At 44.4% G+C, this 21,455-nt stretch overlaps 2 protein-coding genes and 1 long non-coding RNA gene across 6 annotated transcripts; 1 reads left to right on the plus strand and 2 right to left on the minus strand.

Moving 5' to 3' along the window:
- Window positions 1–35: 35 nt before the first annotated feature.
- On the minus strand, window positions 36–4,858 carry LOC120676462. 2 transcript variants are annotated; one of them, XM_039957739.1, is made up of 12 exons: window positions 4,494–4,858; window positions 4,213–4,377; window positions 3,532–3,649; window positions 3,244–3,371; window positions 2,984–3,131; window positions 2,520–2,698; window positions 1,954–2,191; window positions 1,794–1,886; window positions 1,567–1,712; window positions 1,243–1,350; window positions 971–1,059; window positions 36–813 (listed from the first exon to the last, which is right to left on the minus strand). In XM_039957739.1, exons 1-12 carry the CDS (start codon window positions 4,839–4,841, stop codon window positions 231–233), a joined length of 2,343 nt encoding a protein of 780 aa, XP_039813673.1. In that variant the 5' UTR covers window positions 4,842–4,858; the 3' UTR covers window positions 36–230. The 2 variants fall into 2 exon arrangements, with proteins under 2 accessions (XP_039813673.1, XP_039813674.1); XM_039957740.1 differs by lacking the exon at window positions 4,213–4,377.
- On the minus strand, window positions 4,857–13,749 carry LOC120676450. Of its 3 annotated transcripts, XM_039957709.1 has the most exons (7): window positions 13,503–13,749; window positions 13,004–13,422; window positions 12,666–12,851; window positions 12,247–12,354; window positions 8,162–8,362; window positions 5,960–8,082; window positions 4,857–5,754 (listed from the first exon to the last, which is right to left on the minus strand). In XM_039957709.1, the coding sequence occupies exons 1-7, from the start codon at window positions 13,576–13,578 to the stop codon at window positions 5,232–5,234; spliced, it is 3,636 nt and encodes a 1,211-aa protein (XP_039813643.1). In that variant the 5' UTR covers window positions 13,579–13,749; the 3' UTR covers window positions 4,857–5,231. The 3 variants fall into 3 exon arrangements, with proteins under 3 accessions (XP_039813643.1, XP_039813646.1, XP_039813645.1); XM_039957712.1 differs by lacking the exons at window positions 13,004–13,422; window positions 13,503–13,749 and having other exon boundaries at window positions 12,698–12,851; XM_039957711.1 differs by lacking the exons at window positions 12,666–12,851; window positions 13,004–13,422; window positions 13,503–13,749 and adding an exon at window positions 12,451–12,626.
- On the plus strand, window positions 8,717–11,882 carry LOC120676588. The gene is made up of 3 exons (XR_005675909.1): window positions 8,717–9,562; window positions 10,750–10,809; window positions 11,486–11,882. It is a non-coding gene; the product is annotated as an uncharacterized LOC120676588 (long non-coding RNA).
- Window positions 13,750–21,455: the final 7,706 nt, after the last annotated feature.

Below are 21,455 nucleotides of genomic sequence, written 5' to 3' on the forward strand. Positions count from 1 at the left end.
TGAAGAAGTTGCTCATGTATATTTTGACGGCAGAGTAAAAAAAAAAGCTAATTTCAGTAGTTTGCATTACTTCCTGTCTAAGCTGAGTAGCGATTTGTTTCCAATATTTACATTTGACAACACAAATGCATCGGCACATATAGTCTCGCGACGTATTCACAATTCCTGGTGCAAAAGTGTGTTCTTGATCTGCACAATTAGCTGGAGCTAAGCGTGAGCATGCGCCTAGGTCAGGTGGCGAGCTTTCTCCTAAGCCTGTTGAAGCTTGGTTTCAGCAGCTGGCTTGCGCTCGGGTCAATTGGCAACAGCGGCTTCCTGTTCTGTGTACTGGCAACACGGCTGGGTGCCGGTGCCGCTTTGGTGCTGGCCTTGCCAGCATTAGCTGGCCTCTGCTTCTTCGCCTTGGGGCCCTCTAGCCTCTCCAGAATCCTTGAAGTCTTCTCGTCCAGCGGCTTCACTGGAGATGGTGGTTTAGTGCGGGGAGGCTTGTCGGCAGTAAGCCTGGGAGGTGCAGCGGTGGTGAAGTTGTCGTCGAGGTCATCGATGATGATGAGTTTCTCCCACTCCTCACTGATGCTGGGGGAGGAATTCCCCTTCTTGGACTGGCTCGATAGCTTGTTCGCCTTGGGAGTTCTGAATGTTGATGTCTGTGGTTCGCTGAATGAGTGGAGATGGTCATCGAGACCTCCAGCGTTTTCCTCAGGTTGGTTCAGGAACCTGCTGTCTTCAAGACCCTGGCATGTTGGTACTTGTGGCTCGCTGAACGAATCAACGTGGTGATGGTCCTTCGGGGCAGAGTCTGGATCAATTGATCTGCGAAATGAAATCGATTTCATTAATGGGACATATTATTTGACCATGGTTTCCATGACAAGTCATGATAGCAGGCAAAACAAATCAAACCAATTACTGAAATCGTGAATCGGAAGAAAGCATCATGTGACGGTATAAGTAGCAACCAAGTAGGTACCCGAATTGCAGGCTGTCCTTCACCAGGCGATTCAATTTCGAATGAAAACCTCTTTCATGTTGCAGAGGGTTGTAATCCTTGAGTGCAATCTGAAAAGTAGCAGTTGCCAGGTATTAATTAAAACTTTAAAAGAGTGTGTCGTGCAAGGAAGCTGATAATAGTATGCAGAACAAGTTTGTGGAGCAAGGAAACTACTAATCATAAGCAGACCAAATAATGAAAATCATTCACCTGATCGCAAGTCACAAGTACAGAAATAGAGGGAGACATACCTTAGACAAGGAAGTTTCAACTGAATTCTTGATTTCCATTGTAACCTTGGAGTTGCAATCTCGATTCATGTCTGGGAGAGGCAATATCTCTTCAGATCCAGCAAGCCTCTAAAACATTATGTGTTCCAATCATTAGCGCAAGCCAGTAACAGACCAGAATCCTTTCTTTTACAGCAACTGATGAGGAACGAAAATAAAAGCTTTATGACTAAGATAGTTATCCAGCATTCAGAATCCAATCCGATAGGCTTTTATGCTAACTACTACAGGCGGTGCAAATGCCTCAAATTATATCGCAAATCAAAAAAGGCCAGGTGCTTATACCCTCAGAAGCATTGGTCCCTTCTCAGATGGTAGAAGAAGATAGTAACACAAAAGAGTTCCCATTTTCATTGTTTCAATATTACATGATGAGGAGCAAACAAGTCCCTGGTCAAGCTTGAAAAGAGTTTCACATAGGCCATAGAAAACTGCACAGCACAGATAATACTGACATATCAGAATCATTTGAGAAGCTAGAGACACATCATGCGTAAATTTGCGATACTAACTCTGGGTGTTCTGGTCTGAACATTCATCAGTTAAAGCAACTTCAACATCATTTGAACTGGGAATCACAACAAAAGACCTCCCCATTATGACTCCTGTTAACAGACATTGTCATTAAATTTACAAAATATGTGTATCTGAATAGTCAACGGTAGTGGATACCTTCATCCATTGAGGCTAACTGAGTGCGCTCAATTACATCAAACGAAATCGAAGTAGAGACTCGCTGCAAGTTTGATCCACCTTCTGAAGTAGGCAGAAACAATACCTTTTGTTCTCCAATCCTCACAGCAGTATCAGTAACATCAGATGCTGCAAGCTGTCGACTAGTTATTGGACACATCCATTTTACCTTATTTGTGGTGACAAGGTCAATAGGGCGACCATGACACTTGCATGCCTGTTCAAATCAATGTGTTCTGCATTAGCATAGCAGTGAAAGAGGCTACAGAATGGACAATAGAAAGTATGGAGGCATAACTGTTATTATCTGAAGGAAATAAGAAGTTAAAAAAGTTGATTATGAAATTACTGAAATTGTATGAAAAAATTCCTTTATCAGTCACATATTATTCCACTAACCAATACTTATATAGAACAAACTCAATGCTTGCAAATCACAAGATGGAACATTGTTTTGGGTAGTGAAAGGAAAACATTACATTCAGATATTCTGTCATTGAACCTCTAAATAAAATAGCTAGAGGTGGTATAATAACTTCTATCACCTGACAAGATGGAAAACCATCAGTTATGTGATTGGCTGATGCGTACAGGTTGCAACATATGTGTTTAACAGAGTCAATAATGGGATATCTGAACAGAAATACAGCTTGCAGTATCTCCTCTTTGTCATCCTTTAGCTCTTCTAACCACCTCTTCACTAGGCCATGCAAAACTTGGGGCTCTGCATTTCCAAATATACAGCAAACATACATACTTTTGGGTTACCTCACATGACAGAAACATTGAATCTGAACTGGAGTGTAAAGAACTCCTAATATGGCAGAGATAGCCGTCGGGTCCCATTCCCCAAAAATAACTCTCTGGTAGTGTGATTTCAGCATATTGTTAGAATTATGAAAAAGTTAATAGCATGATCATATTATGGTTTGTTGGTTGATCATGAAAGATCACCTTATTATCCGAACATAAACAAAAAAAAGCAATAAATGATTTGAAACTTCCATACCAGGATTATATCTCCGTACCACACAGTTCTCAAGATCACAAATTCTGTTTACAAAAGAATTGGCATTTTCGAGAATGTCACCATACATGAATGCAGCTTCTGATTCCAACATTATAAAGTCCACTGCAACACACTGTTCTGCTGCATCCTGATGACAATACAAGACATTAATCAAAGGAATGCATCAAGAGTAAGGACTTAGTGGGGGAAAACTGCAGCTTAATCCCTCTCAGAAAAACTGCAAGTTATTATGCTAATACCATAAGGGACCTTCGAAGAGCTTCTGGGTTTTGTGCAGACATACATATAGCAATCACTTTCTTGGAGATGTCATCAGTGGCCCAAGAATAGATGGCTCTATTGCTAAAAAGGTTTGCCAGTGATACATCTGCACATGAGAAATATAGTCAGGAAAGTGTTCCATCTGACGATCACTCTCCTGTTAAAATCCACACATATTCACAGTATTTAGCACTTCTGAGTTAGTTTGGTATTGTACCCATCTCACAAATAATTGGAAGATTATGGGACCAACACAGTTGCCGTACCTCCACTTGAAGACCCAACATGTTGGTCAGGGAGAAAGCCATCCAGAGGTATGTTATTTACAGCATGGTGAAAATCTCGAAGGCTGAACTTTTCACCAGGCCTATACCCAATCTTTAGCTGGTTGACATTCAGATGTTAGAATATATAACAATGTCGTAAAAGTGCAGCAGGAACACATCTACACATATGGACTGAATAGACTAATAAGCACTACAGACTGATTGACTGAACTGAGTGATATTGGGATCGGCTAATGTCACCACGTTCACAGTGCGTCTAAGCAGTTGTCCACAGGGATAAATTGGTTCCTGTTTCATAGCAAACAGAAGGCGGTACGGATTTTACCCTCGGAACACCACGAAACACCACAGTGAACAGAAAGCTAATTATAGAACCTGCACAGGCAGAAATGCACTGAAGAAGCGTAGCAACACAAACATTTTACGACCTCATCTGTGGTGTGTGTCAGCACCCGATGCCGATTGGAGCCAAAAACAAACAAAGGCGACACTACATCGAGCAGCATAGCCTATGCAGCGGTGGACACAATCATTATACCGGATCAGTTGGTTTTGAAGTCAATTTGGAATCAGCAAACATGCAGCGCACGGAACACTGAAAAGTGAAAACAACCAGGGGTCCGATCAACAGCATGGAGCCATGGAGGATGGATAACTGACCTCAGGCCAGGAGGAGGAGGACGAGGAGGATGATTTGGAGGAGGGGGCGTGGACGTAGCTGAGGGCCAGGCGGCCGGGGAGCCCGCCGGCGTCGGCGGAGGACGAGGCGTGGGGTTGGGGCGGTGGCGTTGCGGCGGCGTAGAGGTTGGCGAGGTGGAGCAAGCACTGCACAGGCGCGCGGAACCGCGGCGGCGCACGGGGTTTAGTTGGGGTTGCTCACCTCCGACGGATGGATGGGCGGGGAGGAAGAGGAAGCGGGCGGGCGGGAGCGTGGTAGGTACCTGCTTGACGCGGTGGAGCAGGGGAGGGGGGATGTTGCGCAGGTCCAGCAGGAAGCAGAGCAGCGCCATGGCCGCCCGCCCACATGCGTCCGCCTCCGATGATCCCTCACCCCTCCCTCGCTGGCCTTCTCTTCTCCGGCGTCGGCCGCGACCTGGCGACGCGTGCTGCTGGCTTCTCCTAGACGGCGCCGCGCCGCGCCGCGAGGGAATTTGAATGGGTGGCTTGCAGAGCACGCCCAGCGCACGCACGACCAACAGGTATATATAGACAGGAACCGGCTTGGCGTGTTGAGTTTGAAACAAAAAGAGGCACTCGAAGTGCCCAACTGACTTGAGAGTCGACTCCATCCGAGAGGCACAAAGTTAAGGGGAACTGGAATCTGTTTTTTTTCCCTAATATGCTACAACTTTGCTTCAAATTCAACATGAAGTGAACTACATTGGTTACTTGGTTAGAGCACTCCCCCGGTCCCAGATTCTAAAAGAAAATAAGAGACTTAGATTACACTGCATTAATGACAATGCTTCGAGCAGAAACATAGTGCTTGTTTAGAACAGCAGTTTTGTCGAAGTCTTGAAGATCAGCAGCGAATTCAGCAGATAGCATAAGGCTCGGGCCTTGTGATGCAATTCGGCAGCTTTCCTTCCTCAATGCAGGTTGGCCGCCTTGGACCGACCAAGGGTACCAGATCATACGTTCTGAATTCTAGAGTGAATATGCTCTACAACAACGCACGGTCAGGACTTTCGGACAGAGAAGATAGCGCCATCGTTCAGAGGCAGGAGGCTGAAATAGGAGCCGTTCTCGTCGACGCAGCACACGAGCCACTTTATCTGATACGAACCTTCAGGGAACGAGGAGACATCCAGCAGACAAGCCGAAAATCCCTGCCCGCTATCAGCTGGTTCGAAGCGTGCAAATGCCGTCACCATCTCCGAGCCAGACTGGGAATCCCTCTCGTCCCTGCCCTTCCTCAGATCACTCTTTATGTACTGCAGCAGCTTGGCGTTAAGCTCAACCATTTCAGAGGTCTTCTGCGGTCCAAACTGTTTGCTTCTTGTTCCTGCCGCATCAAAGCAGGTTGTCGAGCTTGCAGCTAGAATGCAGTACAATTTCACAGGGCGAATCGCGGTTCTCTCTAACACCCTCTTCCACTGCATGCCAAGGGTCAGAGACAACTGGAAACCAGGCTCTACTGACATTCCGCTTGTGTCAACAGGATTTGAAACAAACATGTAAAGTTCAGCACCAAGGCAAGGCCTGCATTTATACCAAAAAAAAGAAATTGTTATCTCAAGTTTGAAACCTTCATTTGAAGGCAACAAGCTTACTCTGAATGCTAATAAGTCAAAGTGGTTTTAGATTATCAAACAAATGCCAGAAACTGACATATCTCAACCACCAAACAAATGCTAATAGGTCAAAATGGTATTTGATTATCAATGCAGAGAAACAGAATATGTACCTTACTCTGAAGAAATACTTGGGAACCACAAAAGGCAATTCCATTAACTTCTGCAGAATGACAGATAGAAGTTGCAACCCTCCATGCCAAGAATATAAACAGTCCGCTCCATTTGTCATTCCATTAGATTCAGCATTCCCACGTGCACGAAGCAAAGATGCCACAGCAAAATGGCAAAGAGAATAAGAATCCTTTTCAAGAATACCTGGACAGTTCATTCGTCCACTGGACTGTAAACAGACTTGTGCATCAAAAGAAGCGGGCATGAATTGTTGCAGTTGGGAAACAACCTGCCTGTCTGACCCATCTACTCTTCCATGTAAATCTTGTAGGGCCGAAGCATGAGAAAACCTCTTGGGAAGCTTGCACGGCTCTACATCATTATATGCTCTTGAGAAATCCACAGAATATGCAGTACAAAATGCCAAAAGTGAGCACATGAAAGCAAGCCTGGCTAAACTACTAGAGCTATGACAATCCATGTCCATATGGGATGCAGCAAGGAGATCATAACTCTTTGCCAGATCACTTAGTCTTAAAGAGCAACTAGCCAAAGCAAGTATTTGGCCTTGGATAAGCTCTCCTGATACATTTAAATGGTTTTCTCTTCCTTCATATGCAGAAGAAGTTGAACTAAGAATACCAAGAATGTCAGTTAAGATCTCAAGAAATGATGATCGGAGACTAATGAACCATCTCTGGAAAAAGAATTCAAAATCTGAAGAGGCATTTGATTCTAGGGCATCATTAGCTAAGCATGTTCTGCCACAAATACCAGTGATTTTTGCTTGGTGATCATGCAACTCTTGAGATGCACTGAGAATACTGTCAGTGTCTGTTTTAGCACAGTAAAGGTCCTCACTAAGATCATTGTCTATCTGTAGCTCACCGACTAACTTTATAGTTGCTGAGGGAAAAAGCAACAGCTTCATCTCAATTTCCCCAGCAGAAAAAAGTAGCAATGATTTCAGCCAACAACTGAAAGGGCCTGGATTAAATGCATCTGCCAGTTTCCTAAAGACAAAGGAAGCTGTGAACCAGAGACCTTTACAACAACAGTACATAGAAGACCTATAAGCTTCCCAGTATTTCTGCTTTTTTATAAGCATTTTGGTCATTCGAAGTGCACATAATTCCTGAGCTATCCAAACCAAAGGAGTTGAGAAGAAATTAGGCTCCTCTTTTGAACCACATAATTCCTGAGTACCATCTCTGAGTTTACAAGTATGCCGAGCAATACAAGCACAAATTATCAGATGGAAGGCTTCATATGTGCTCCAATATTGAGAGTCATTCTGATGGACACACTCGATTAGATCCTTAATGCTATCATGAAGATTGTATCTAGTACCAGATGTTTTACAAAGCACATTGTGACAAGCATTTGCAAACTTGAGCGTGTAAAGAGTGAGATCATGCGCAATGGACTTTTTATTCTTGCAATCAAATTTGGTGGGATCCAGTTTTCCCTTACCAATGTTTGTTTCAATGTGAGAAGCTTCAATACTTGTAGCTAAAAGTTCAGCATTGGCATTTGAAGTGCTCAATTCCTCAGGAGCAACACTTGTCTGGAATGGTTCAACAGAGGTAACAGCAACTTCAGAGTAATTACTGCCATTAATTTGAGATAGTTCTTTTAGCAGGCCTCTTAGTTCACCAAGAGCAACAGTAGCAGCAGAAGGGTAGCATGAGACAAGCTTCAGCATAAGTCTGAAAGGAGCTATGTATTTCTTATCCAATTCAGATGACATGCAGATGTTTCCGCTAGTGACTTTTTTCTTTTTGATGCTGATTACTTGATTGACCAGAGATATAATATAATTCACAATCATTGCTATGAACTTATACAGTGCCCTGTTCATACAATTTTCTTCAGAAGTTAGTGATATGTTGTTGGTTACTCCTTGGCACTCCACATATGCAAATGATGAACCCTTAAGAATGGTCATGTTCAAATCTGGCCTTGCTTGCTTGAGAATGCAAAAGACTTCCACAAGTATTTCTAGAGCTGTACCTTGCATCTCCAAGGAAGAAGAATGTAAATAACTTTCAGCAGCCAGAAGAAGCTTAGATAATTCAGAACCACTTAAATGATGAATGCATGACGCTTTACCACAGAAAATCTGAAAAAGTTTTATCCAATCAGATAACATGAGGAAAATGAGGTCTAAATCACAAAGCACAGAGGCAATTAATCATCACCTTCTGCAGAATCATTAACACATCGCTCTTATAGTCAAGTGAAAAATCCACATCATCAATTAGTGGCAACAATCTGCCAAGAACAGTCCTAATAACTGGAAAATGGTAGGTATGTCTGTGAAACATAAAACACATGCATTTTAACGCCGTAGACTTCATAGGAGTGGAATCATGATTCAGAAACAGTAACAGTAAATCCACCTGCAATAACATGTTGACCAAAGGAATAAAGTTAGTTAAAAATCAATCAACAAGTGGAGAATGTTCGTGTGTATGGAGCATTGGTAGCTACCAGGATCTCTTAGCCAGATCATTAGATAAATGGATAGCTTTTATGTTAACATAGAAGTTGCAACGGCACAAATATTAGTGCTAAAGAACAGGAGGACGTTTCAGGTAACATCCAAGTATTATGAATGCCATGTACATAATTTAAACTTTATCAAGCAGTGGTTTTGCTTTTGAAAGCAGAAGCCATCTTTCAGTAAAGTGACAAAAGATAAAGTACAGGAAAACTAAGAATGTTTGGAAAAGGAAATATGGGATGGCCATTAGAAGTGGCCAAGTGGGGTAAAGACTTGATAACTGCCGGCCACGCGTTAGAGCGTTCGCACGGCAGGGCTGCCAGTTCCCACCCACGCCCACCAGAGCCATCATTATACTGCCGCTGGATCCCACAGCCACCCAACCTTATCTCCTCTTGCCGTTCATCTTCCACTCTACCTCCCGAGAAATTCCTCCCCCTCTCTCCACCATTCCTCCCCCTCTCTCTCCACCATCCCTCACCCCATCGAGCCTCCCCGCCCCGCTGGCCTTCCCCTGCAACTAGCGGGGCCGCAGCCTGCGGCGTGCGGGGCGGCGGCGGCGGCGTACAACGCGGAGCCGCAACGCCTCCCTCACCTCGTCGCGCCTCCCCTCCATGTCGTCCTTCCCCTGCAGCGCGCAGGGCCGCCGCGGCGGTGTGCCGCGCGAGGGGCCGACGAGGTAGATACAGATGGCTCCGAGGAGCGCCTTCTCTGGGGTTGCCGAAGATGCGGCCGAGGTCGGCGGATAATCCGACGGTGAAGACGGCGACAATGATTGAGGCCGCGCCCGCAGAGAGGAAGAGCCTGCGACGGCCGAGTGGGGAGGCGGCTAGGGCGATGCGGTCGGAGAGGTGTCTGACAAGGGGCTGGACGAGGAGGCCGGAGAGCGGGCTGCAGTGCCAGATGAGGCGTGCGGAGATGACCAGCTCCTGCACGTAGGGGGTGAGCAGCGACAGCTGCAGCACTCAGCTGAACTGCACCCCGCATGCCGCCGACGCCGTGCGCAGCAGCTTCTGAAGGGGAGGGATGGGAAGGGAGGGGAGGGGATGAAGACAGGGGAGCAAGCAAAGCAATGCAAGCTGCCCGCGTGCGCCCAGTAAGCATTTCAGTAATTTGCAATAGGTATTTTTGTCAAATAGTAGAAGCATTTTTAGTAATTTTCTATAGGGAATTATATCAATTACTACAAGCATTCAGTACTTTCCACTAGGCCAATACATCAAATACTTGAAGTATTTTAATGATAGAGAGTAGGCTCATACAAACCAATTATGCAGCCAATCCCTTTTTGGGTTTTGGTCTTTCAAAATACTTCTGTCTATGTTCTAATTTGCTCATAATTTTTCAAAATTTTGCTTAAGAGGTTTCAAAAAATTGCTAGACTCTAATCATGCAGTCCTTGCTAGACTCTAATCCTGTCAATTAGCTTTTACTGGTATTTTCTATAGATGCAGGGAGCTGCAGTTTGACATTTTTGTTTAGAGCAGTTGAACAACAATGAATATCTTTCTATTCCATTTTTCATTAGACAACAACTTGGCTCTAAGAAAAGATAAAAAACAGTTTGACTTTTGTTTAGAGAAGTTGAACAAAATGAATATCATGTACACAGTTTTTGTTTAGAGCAGTTGAACAACAATGAATATCATGTATGCAGTTTCACTTTTGTTTAGAGCATTTTTTGCATTCTGATTATAGCATTTTTCAAGTGTTCCTACCGATAGTTTTTTTGGATTTTCATGTATACAACTTATGCTAAATCAACATGCAAATTAATCATACCAGCTAAGCATTTTTGTGTTTTAGATAGTAGCTTATGTTAAACCAGCTAAGCAGTTTATGTATCATGCCTTAGCATTTTTTAAGTTACATGTAAGCAGCTTAAGGTAAATCAACAAACAAATTATTCATATTAGTCTAAGCTTTTTTTGTATTTTAGATAGTAGTATTTTTCCCTTGTTTTGATTTGATTAGCCATTGGTTTTACTGGAATTCACTTTGTTTAGGCAACTTATGACATGTGAACAAGCAATTTATTCATCTTTAGTCTAGCATTTTTTTATCTAGCTTTGGCATTTTGTCATATTTCTAAATTATCTTGCAGTCAGCACGTGACTTATCTTATAACCTTGTGTAGTATATTGCAATGTTGTATTTCTAACTGTTGATAATTGCATTCACCTTCAATTTCCCATGACCATCTTAGTGGCTTTTTCTTTATTTACACTTGATCAAGTTTGTTTGCCTTAATGTTAAGCTTATGCAAGTAATCTGATCTTGCAGATTTTCATTTGACCCAAATACTAAGCTGGGCCTTGATGTTGCCTCGTGTCTCATCACAAGGTATCTTCTCCAAGTGCAAGGGTTTAATTTCTTATCTAGGAGAATCACTTTATATAAATTTTGAATGACATCGTGCTTATCATGTGTTTTCCCTTTTCAACTTATATATATATGCGATGATGATATTCATTATCTTAATTCCAGTCAATGTTCTCGTTAATGGTTGTTGTTGTGCAAAGCAATGTTATTTGTGTTAATCAAATAAGCTTGATGTTCTTTGCTGTCTGTACTTGTTCATCATCAACATCATCAACAAAGCCTTTTAATCCCAAGCAAGTTGGGGTAGGCTAGAGTTGAAACCCAACAAAGACCATTATTCATGGTTCTGGCACGTGAATCGCGGCTTTCGAAGCACTCCTATCCAAGGACAAATCTCTAGGTATTCATGGTTCACTGAATTTTTTTAGTAAAGTCTACAGGGTAGAGAATGCTGGATTGCCTTGTAGAGACTGTTTTTGTACACACTTTAGAAGCTAGCACAATTTAAGCAATTACCATTTTTTCCTGTTGCCCTCTTTGCATCTATTTCTTTTTTCAGTACATCTTTTTTTATATAGTCAGCCCTATATTTTCGTCTTGTAGGGAGCAATCTAGTGTTTTATGTAGGCAACACACTGTCAAGTCTTAAACCTCTAGTGCTTTCCTCTAATTATGCATTATATTCTTTTCTTAAAAGCATTGCAGGTCATGGTGTGGTCATGAAGGGAAGCAAATGTGCATTCATCATTGGTGAATTGCTTGTGATGTATCATACCATAGTCTGCAGATTAGAATTAACTGTTTGCATGATCCGAATTAGTTATGATCATTGTATTTGCAGGTCATATGGTTGTGTTCAATATTTGAAGTTGTAATGGGTATATTAGTTAAGAAAACCAGATCAGGTTGCTTTTGCACAGAAAACTATGAGCAAAATAGCTTGAAGTATAGATAAGGCTGCCAGAGTATCTGTGAGATGTTGCTTGACCAGAACTATGAGCAGTTCAGATGCAGATATGCATGGCGTGCAGTTTCTGAATTTTTTCTATGCAAATTATGTACACCTCTATGGAATAATTAAATTTTTTGGAGTACATTGGGTTGGGATGGGCAGTGGGGGTGGCAGAAAACAACATGTCTGCAACGGCGACAGTGAATGTGAGGTTGACGTCTAAAAATAGAAAGCTAATCACATTTGCTTTCCTAAAACGGTGCGGCCGTACGGCCGGCTTGTTTTACGGCCGGCCGTAAATTAGCTGCCTCCTAGAAGTGGAACCATATATCAATGAAATTGATTCTTGCTTGTTGAATGTTGCAATTTGCAAACATCACTTCAAGGAGAACTTCATGACTTATTTGAATAAATACAAATATATGCTTGTTGCAACATGAACACAATGCCATAACACTATAACAGGCAACAGAGTTTGCGGGGAAGACTGACATTGCTTGCATTACCTGGTCGCGGAACAAAATGATAGACTTGGACACCAATCTTGAGAGTGAATAGAGCATTTCAGATTTGAATACATCTTCCAGTGTGCCTAGAATCATCTGCTTTCCAACCTGTGAGGATAACAATAAAAGATCACTTCAGTTCAGCAAGGATAACATCATCCAAAAGCAGAATGCAACATTATCCTTGTTATTATCCAATCCCACCATTTCAGATCATCCAATCCCTCGTATCAGTTATTGGTAATTTTAATCATTGACATCTGCATCATTTTGGCCATGAAGGCAACTTTAGTTCAATGTGTGAGTACGAGCAACCATGTCAACGTATAAGATTGAACGGGCAGGCGCAAACATTGACCAAAACCTAAAGTAAATTAATAAATTCCATCTTTAAGCAACAAACATATATCCATAAACACCTCATGAACTCTATGGATAACAGCCAACGTACAATCAAGCTTCGAGAAAGCCTTAATTGCTGCCATGATAACTTGTGGTTCTGATGTCCGAGAACATATCAATCTTCGGAACACTTCAAGAATTATCCATGAGAAGTCCTCTGACAGACGACAAATGCAACCAGCTGCAAAAAGAGCTGCCTTGACCTGCAAATGGACAGGCATACATGTAAATCTTTATTAAAATCAGATACACCCCTGCTATTAGAAAATGCAAACACGGAATTACATGTTATCCAATCAAATAGGAAGTTTGTCTGGGCATATGGTTCATTGCAATGCCAAAAAAAGGTACAAACCTCTAGAGCACTTGAGGCGCCCAAGCTGGAGAGTATGAGAGAGCGGACATGCACGCTGTCCTTGGCGACCTCGGCGAGGCAGCCGAAGACGCGCAGCGCGAGCGCCCTGTCCCGCGCGCTCCCTGTGTCGTAGACCGTCTTGACCCTCCTGAGCAGCTGGTCAGGCTCCGCGACGCGGGCCCCGGCCAGCGCGCCGCGCTTCCCCGCCGCGGAGAGGAGGACCCTGACGATGCGGGCTCGCATGGCGCCGACGGCGTTCCTGAACTCGGCGGCGAGGCGGAGGAGCATGGTCCCCGCGAAGACGCGAGCCTCCCCGGGCAGGACGCCGAACGCGGAGGCGACGGGCGCGGGGGCGGTGGGGCAAGCGCAGAGCTGGCGGAGGCGCGGGCCGGCGGCGTCGAGGGCGCGGACGCGCGTGGCTGCGGGGCCGATGGGAGCGAGGTGAAGGAGGGGATAGAGGAGAGAGGAAAGAGAAGGGTAGGAGGGCGGCTGAGCTTACCGTGGTGACGGGAGCGGAGGCCCCTGTCGAGGTCGATGCTCCAGTCCATGGCGGACGCCGCTGGGATCCTCTCCATCGCCGCCGCCGCCGGCTCCGGATGGGCATGCACGAGTCCGCGTTTTGTGACTTAGTAACTCGGCGGCGGGGGAGTTGGTGTTGGTCGATGGAAGGCCGCACTGTGCCTTGCGGCAGCGCGTTGGTGGAAAGCCGCCCTGTGCGAGAGCGAGAGACGGAAGATGGAAGCAGACCAGACCCTCCGCTTGCGGCGGCGCAACTGCGCTAGACGAGAGGGAGTAGGGTTGGCAACGGGCACAGACCCGTCGGGTTTTGCCCGCCCAAACCCGTACCCGCGACGCTAGAATCAGACCCGTTAAAAAATCCATGCCCGCCACGGGTTCATTTTGAAGCCCAGATTCGGGTCTCGGGTCGCCTACGGGTCGCCCGTGCCCGTTAACCAGCATTAGCCACAGCTGCAGACAGCATGCTATTGAAGGGCCGATGCAGCACAGTACATGAAAAAGTGATGAAAATAATAGGAACGACAAATTGATAGGTCATCGTTCCCCAATCATAAAACCTAGTCATACTAGATAAGAGTACTTGCCAATGGCATTAGTTCATACATAAGTGAAATACATAACCAAATGCTAGAATTACCAAGTTCAACACTTCAACTCATGAAGGTCACCACTAGTCCACTAGTACCAACTACCAAAAGGTCACCATCCAGTTAACCACCACCAGGCCACATAAACATCACAGTAATCAAAATGAGTCAGATACAAATTCCATCCAAGTTCACAATTGACAAATAATAATAATCAAAATAGGCACATCAATTCATCAGTTGTTCCTTGAAGACTTGTTCTTGCACCAAAAGGGGAACCACCACCTGGAACTCTTGAACATCTCCTCAAATTGCAAGTTCCTACATGAGCATACCAACATAGTAATTAGCAATTTAATCTGAGAATAGTACAAGGAAAGAATTATTGAAACCACATCACCTGAAGGCCCTCTTGAATATCCTGGAGACAAGACCAAAAGGTGGCAGGCTGCTTGTTCTTCTCATCAACTACAGCAGAAAAAAAGATCACATTTTAGCAATAACAACAAATATTTAATCAGTGGACAAGTATATAAATAGAACAACAATATACCTTTGTATTTGTTTTTAATCCAATCTTGGGAACACATGAGAGCCTCCAACATTTTTGTAGTGAGCCTTCTGCGATGCTCACTAAGCACTCTACCAGCAGTGCTGAAAGCAGACTCTGAAGCAACTGTGGTGACAGGGATAGCATATATGTCCCTTGCAATCCTCCTGGATATCTAGTCCCTGCCACCTTCCACCAATCTAGAACATTGAAGTTCTTTGTATGTATGCACACTACTTCTTCATCCAAGTAGCGGTCTAGCTCAGACTTGAACCCCATGCTTGCTGGCCTAAGAGATGCAATGCGTGCACCAATATCAGACAAGAAGTCATCACTATCTGGTGGTGAAGTTGAAGATGGTGTGCTATCCTCCACGTCCTCTGCCACATAGTACTCAGCCATCAATTCAGCCAACAAGTTCTTCACCTCAATGACCTTGTCCTCACACTCTCTACCACACACACCAAGCAAGTTCTCATAGCAAATCAGCAGCACAGTTGTCTTGCATCGAGGATCAAGAAGAGTTGCAATGCCCATAAGCCCTTGGATGTCAGTCCAGCACTTGTCAAACTTAGCTGACATTGCTTCTACCAATGGATTGCCACAAGTTGACCACTGCCTGATTTGCTTTCTAATCATAGCAATTCTAGTGAAGTAGATGTTGGCAGTCACATAATCAGTCCCAGAAAAGAGTTTGGTGATGTCATAAAACATTTTAAGCCTCCCAACAACTTCCTCAGCAAAATTCCATTCTTCCTCCGATGGTAAAGATGTGTACTACCTATCTACACGACTTGCCCTAATGAAAGCAGACTTGTATGGCAAAGCAGTATTAAGCATGATGAAAGTTGAATTCCACCTAGTTCTGCAATCCAATCCTATCTTTATCTTTGTATCAACTTTCACAAATTTGGCTATCTCCTCAAACTTTTCAATCCTTTTAGGGGTGGCTGTCCAATATGCTACACTATCACGAATGTTCTCAATAGCATTTTTCAGCTCTTCTAACCCATCTTTTACTATCAAATTAAGGATATGGGCAGAACAGCGCATGTGTAACAGTTTTCCATCATTCATGAGCTTATGCCTTCCAATATTCCTCACAAGATAGGGGATTACCGCATCATTTGTAGTGCAGTTGTCAAGAGTAGGGTTGAAAACGGTCGGAAACGGTAATTATTCGGTAATCAGTTTTTTGGTCGTTTTTCTTTGATTGCGAATAAATAGGATATAGAATCTTGTATACAAATTTGTATTCTTGTTTTGAGCATTGAGCTTGTAAAGATTCATAAAAGGTAAACCTCAAATTCATCCTATATTTTCTCAAATGATAGATATAAAATTCGGTATGGATTCGGAAACAAATTCGGTATTTTTTTCACTTTTTTTTGTTGTAGGGAGCAAATAATGCATAAAATAATTTATGCAAAATTTTATTCTTATTTGTAATAATGTGCTTGATAATATAAGAAATGACCACCATCCAATTTTATACATATCTATTTTAAAATATTAAATTTGTTCTAACAGTTCAGATTACCACTTTCATCCCTGGTCAAGAGTCACCGATGATATCTTCTCATCAAGATTCTATTTAATCAATGACTCATAAAGCTCTTCACCAATAACTTCAGCAGTATGAGGAGCAGGAACATAGATAAATCTGAATTTAAATATTATGCAAAATAAGTATCCAGATTTGCATATGTCAAGTAGGTATTGACAAGTCATGAGCTTATAGTAATTACCTCATGATAATATTCCTAAGAGTCCAAGACTCATCAATGAAATGAGCTTTGATCGCCATGTATCCTCTCTTTTGGTTATCAGAAGTCCACAGGTCAGATGTAATGGCCACCCTTGATTGAATACCAGCCATGTATTCGATAGCCTTTTTCCTCTCCACCTCGTATTGTGCCATAATATCAGATCTGAAGTAAACATACAAAATATTAGAAAATGCATGAATCAGGTCTGAAATAAGGTACAAAAATCATTAGAAAGCGCATTGGACAGATCTGAAATAAGAGACAAATACCTTATTGTGTTTCTTGTACCAATTTTGAATAGCGGCTGAAGGGCATCAACAAATCTTCGGAATCCAACATGGTCAACTATGCTTAAGGGATACTCATGCAATACTATCATTGAACTAAGCTCTTTTCTTGCAGTTTCTTGATCAAATGTGTAATTCTCGACTGTGATAGCCCCTGCATCAGTTCTACCAAATCTCAAAGAAGCTTGAGCAAAGGTTTTTCCATTCAGCTTTATCTTTCTCTGCAAGCAAGCCTTCAAATGGTTGTGCAGGTGCTTAGTCCCATTTGTGCTTGTTGCGGAAAGTTTCTTGCCACAATAGTTGCACTTTGCCCGAACATTGCCATTGAACTTGACTCTCTTGAACTCCTTCCAAACTGCAGAGGTAAGCTTCCTCTTGGAACCGGCTGCAGCACCATCATCTTCCCCTTCTTCTACTTCAATAACTTCATCATCGTCTTCTATCTCAATGGGCATAGAATCATTTTCAGATTCCAGCTGAGGTGAAGGAGATCTTGAGGGTGTCCCAAGCTGTGCTTGTGATCCAATTGACAACGGGGATTGGTTGCCACTAGCCGTAGACATTTTTTTTAGCCTAGACACGCATATGAGATCAATGAGCATCTAAAATATAAAGCAAAAATATAGATCCTGAATGAACAGGAAAACCATGTTGAAAATTATACTAAAATGCATACATTTTAAACAGTGCACACATATTTCTTTGATATATGCAGTAGCAAGACAAAGAACTACAACTAGGAAAAATTGACAGACCACACATTCAATTTCTAACACCAGTATCCTCTTCAAACTAGGAGCAAGGTAGCCTAAAATAAATTGAAAGGTCACGAGTTCTTTTGCTTACTCTCAAAGAACGCACAATATTGCAGGCTGCCGGTGAAGTAGGAGACACGGGAGGCCGTTGTACTCCTGTCGGCGCAGCAGACGACGTCTTAACAGCACACACACACACGCGCCTGTTCTTCGCAGCAGCAGCACCCCCAGGAACGCGTATGCGTGGCTTCGGATCGGAGGGGCCGTCGATGATAGCAGCTTGGGATGGAGGCGCAGGTGGAGGAAGCAGAAGGGGAAGCGATGGAGTGGCAGCCGGGGGCGGCGAGTCACCTTTGCTGGTGTCCTTGTCCTTGTCCTTGGCCTCCGGCTCGACGCGGTGGTCAGTGGCAGCGGCGTCCCTTCGGGACGGCGGGGGTCAGTAGATCAAGCTGCAAGAAAGGTTAATGGAGACAAGCCGTGGAGTAGAAGTTCACTGGCTATCTTCGTTGGAGCCGGAGAGAAGCGCCATCTTGCGACTTGAGAGCTATTGCAGAGGGAGGGACGGAGGGTCTGCGAGCGGGCGGCGCACAGTGAGATGCGAACGGCTGGAGCTGCGATCTGATGCCGATGCTAGAGAAGGCGGGGCGCAGCTTCCTGCGGTCCTGCCTATAGCAGCAGCGTGCAGATGCACGCGAGCGAGGAGGGAGGCTAGGAGGGGGCAGCCCGCAGCCGGCCAGGGGGCCGCCGCCGCCGCCGCAAGTGCCTGGGGGCTGGGGATTGGGTGGGGAGCGAATGGATTAGGTTTAGGGTTTGGGATGGCTAGTGTGTTATATACTCTCTATATTGGGCCAGGCTGTATTGGGTTGCAAAATGGGCTGGTGTACAGGCTCATATAACTATTGGCTCGGGTAAAAAAAACACACGGGTTCATGGGTTTGGATTTTACGATCCCAAACCCGTGCCCGCAAACCCGATGGGTCTAACTTTTTGCCCATTAACAGACCCGCGGGTCGAATAAGTGACCCAAACCCGTACCCTAATGGAGTAAAAACCCATCGGGTTTCGGGTTTCGGGTTTCGGGTACCCGTTGCCAACCCTAAGAGGGAGGGAGGGTATGGACGGTGGACCGATGGGCTCTGGACCCACACAGGTTTGTTCAGGGCAGAAGTTGGGCCGGTTGGGCTGTTGTGTGTGGCGGCCGGTTTGTTTACTGGACTGTCTAGGTTTTGTTGGACTGCACTGCTCGTTTAGCTCGGAGATAAGAATACACGCTTTTTCATCTTAGAGAAAGCGTATAATTATGAAGGAACATCCGGAATGGATCGTGTCCTTCACACGGTCCCAACAAAAGTGACAGTGGTGATGAACTGATGGCGCCTTTGAACAAGAGGAAATAAGGAGGATTTTATTTTAGATGTTTTCAACAAAAGCAGGAGAGCCGGAAGGCCTGACGACGCATTTTTGTTTCAGCACCATTGGGAGCTACGTGGTTAACTGAAGTAGTCCTACGTGTTTTTAGAGGAGAGGATGATCCATCAGTGATTAATAACACTTGTACTGTGCTAATACCAAAGGTGGAGAAGCCAGAGGAACGAGGTCAGTTTAGACCTATAAGCTTGTGTAATGTCATTTATAAAATTTCATCCAAGGTGACGGCGAATAAGCTGGAAAATGTATTGTCGGTTATTTCGGACAAGCAGTCGGCTTTTGTTCTAGGGCGGCTGATCACAGACAACATTACTATAGCCAATGCATTTCATGAAGAAGAAAAGAGCTTGTGGGAGCACATTCTGTGCACTTAAGCTGGACATGAGGAAACCTTATGACCGGGTGGAATGGGACTACTGTTATCGCCATAAATTAACATGCTTAATTTATGGACCGAAAGCAAGATGGTCTTAAAGCAGAAGATTAAGAAGGTTTGTAAATCGGCTCCTGCGTGAGCATTTGGGCCACATGGACCATGTATCTTTAGATTTAGTTCAAGATTAGAGATAGAGTCCGATCGGGACAAGATTAGTTTAGATTGTTTCCCAAGTCTCCGGACTATAAATATGTACCCTATGTTATTCATGAAAAAGAGAACGTCATCACGTCTCGCAAACAACAATCTCGGCGCATCGCCACCCCTAATCCTAGGGTTTCATCCAAGTAAGCGACATGCCGCCCTGATCGCTTCTTGCGATCAGGGCAGCGTTGTTCTTGCTTTTACCTTGGTATTACTCGTACTGAAACATTTTTGATGGCGAGTAATGCTAGTTATTCTGATGTTCATAGCATGGCTTTTAGTAGATCCGTTGTGCTTTGTTGCTTATCATCTACGAATATCATGTTGTCTTTACGCGATCATGTTATCATCTTATACTAGCTCTTGTTGCATAGAGTTAGCTGCGTAAAGGCAACACCCTGCTTCTTTTCCATCTAATAGATCTATTCTGTTATGGTATGCTCTTATTCTTAAGAGTTGGCGTAATATCTGCTAGGTTAGGTCTTGCAAACGGATTGGATGATCCGGTGACGAGTTAGATGCTTTGATTTAGTCTTAACAGGGAATTGATCCGGAAATCGGCTCTTGCTAATTCTTAGGCCTCTGTTTTTTGTTATGGTTTAGTTATCTGTTACGTTCATTAGGCCCAATTACATGTAGGATGTTCCGATCTAACAGTGAAGCTTTTACCGTCGTGGATTAGATTAGTTAGATTTAATTGAAGCAGCTTTACAGTTATTTGCTTTATTCACCAATATCCGGATGCAAACAGATCCAATCTGACACCGGGACTCGATTGACTCTTTAAAGCCGATGCAACAGTCGTCCCGGGGAGCCAACCACGGCTCGGACTTACGTTTACACATGTCTTTGTATGTAGAAAACTGTTTGGAGCATGTTCGCACCCTCCTGATTGGGTATAGGTCAGGTGGCACGCCCGACATTCTTCGGAATCTCCGGGCGCGTGACGGAATTGCGGGCCGTCGACGAGGGAGCAGTGCCTACCAGCACTCCGGTGACCTCTCGGCTCTTCGTGTTGCTTGTCGCTGCTCGCCGGTGTATTTCGACCGACAACACATTCTGTCACGCCCGGTGGAACCTTCATCAACAACAACGCCCACCGCATAGATGACAGGAGCTCAGGACCAAGCATCGGTTCTGCCGGTCACCAAACCTGTCACGTATGAAGAACTGACTCTGGAACACAAGCAAAAATACGATGAGGCCAAAGCTCAGTTCGAAGCCGATCTCATCGGCTCTTTTGAGAGGACCCGCAACCATGGCATCAGGTGGAAGGGGTTCTCACCGGAGGGTGCTCTCGACAACGTTGATCTGTCGGTGCCGTCAGAGGAGTGCACTAGGGCCCTACGCCAGGAGATGAACTACATGGTGGCTCACACGCTCCATCGGCACTCGGAAAGCCTGGTGAACGAGCTCGAGCGCGTGGCACATCGCGTTGTCTAGGAGGTGATCAAGAACCAGTACTCCCCATCGGGACCAATCCTAAGGAGTCACAGGGGGGAAGCCGCACTGCAAACCAGGCCGCCAGTGTCCTACTCGCTTGCGGCAGCAGGACAGCAGAATTCACCGATCTACGTCGTTCACAAGATCGGCGGTGATGCTGGAGAAGGCCAGTTCCTCACTGAGCCACCTAAGGAGATCCCGCACGGCTACACGTGCACGTACATTCCTGACAGCGTCAATCCAACACGCTCGGTTGTAACACCCCCTGTGTTAATTTTACACTAATCCCGTGTTTAATCGCTAATCATGCTCTAACCGCGTCATTAGCGTTAATCATGTTCGCAAAGTAATCATTGTTTTAGCCGTGTTCGTCTACGTTTTTCTCCTTGATCCGAGCTTCGAATCAGTTTTCGCCCAAAACAAAAGTTGTAGATCTTCTTTTCCTCTACAACTTTTATTTTGGTCAAATTCCAAGTTTCTATATGAAATTTGGAGTTTCAGCTGGTCAAATTCAAGTCAAAATCGATCAAACGA

Source organism: Panicum virgatum, chromosome 5N, assembly GCF_016808335.1.
Source record: "Panicum virgatum strain AP13 chromosome 5N, P.virgatum_v5, whole genome shotgun sequence".
Taxonomy (NCBI): Eukaryota; Viridiplantae; Streptophyta; class Magnoliopsida; order Poales; family Poaceae; genus Panicum; species Panicum virgatum.

Excerpts from the sequence above, each read along its gene's own strand:
- LOC120676462 (XM_039957739.1), bottom strand. The coding sequence starts at position 4,841 with ATGGAGTCGACTCTCAAGTCAGTTGGGCACTTCGAGTGCCTCTTTTTG. Across the intron at positions 3,650-4,212 it reads CCTCCTCCTCCTGGCCTGAG|CTAAAGATTGGGTATAGGCC; the intron begins GTCAGTTATCCA and ends AATGTCAACCAG. Across the intron at positions 2,192-2,519 it reads ATGGTTTTCCATCTTGTCAG|GCATGCAAGTGTCATGGTCG; the intron begins GTGATAGAAGTT and ends TGATTTGAACAG.
- LOC120676450 (XM_039957709.1), bottom strand. The coding sequence starts at position 13,578 with ATGGAGAGGATCCCAGCGGCGTCCGCCATGGACTGGAGCATCGACCTC. Across the intron at positions 12,852-13,003 it reads GCGCCTCAAGTGCTCTAGAG|GTCAAGGCAGCTCTTTTTGC; the intron begins GTTTGTACCTTT and ends GTCCATTTGCAG. Across the intron at positions 8,363-12,246 it reads TCATTTTGTTCCGCGACCAG|GTGGATTTACTGTTACTGTT; the intron begins GTAATGCAAGCA and ends ATGTTATTGCAG.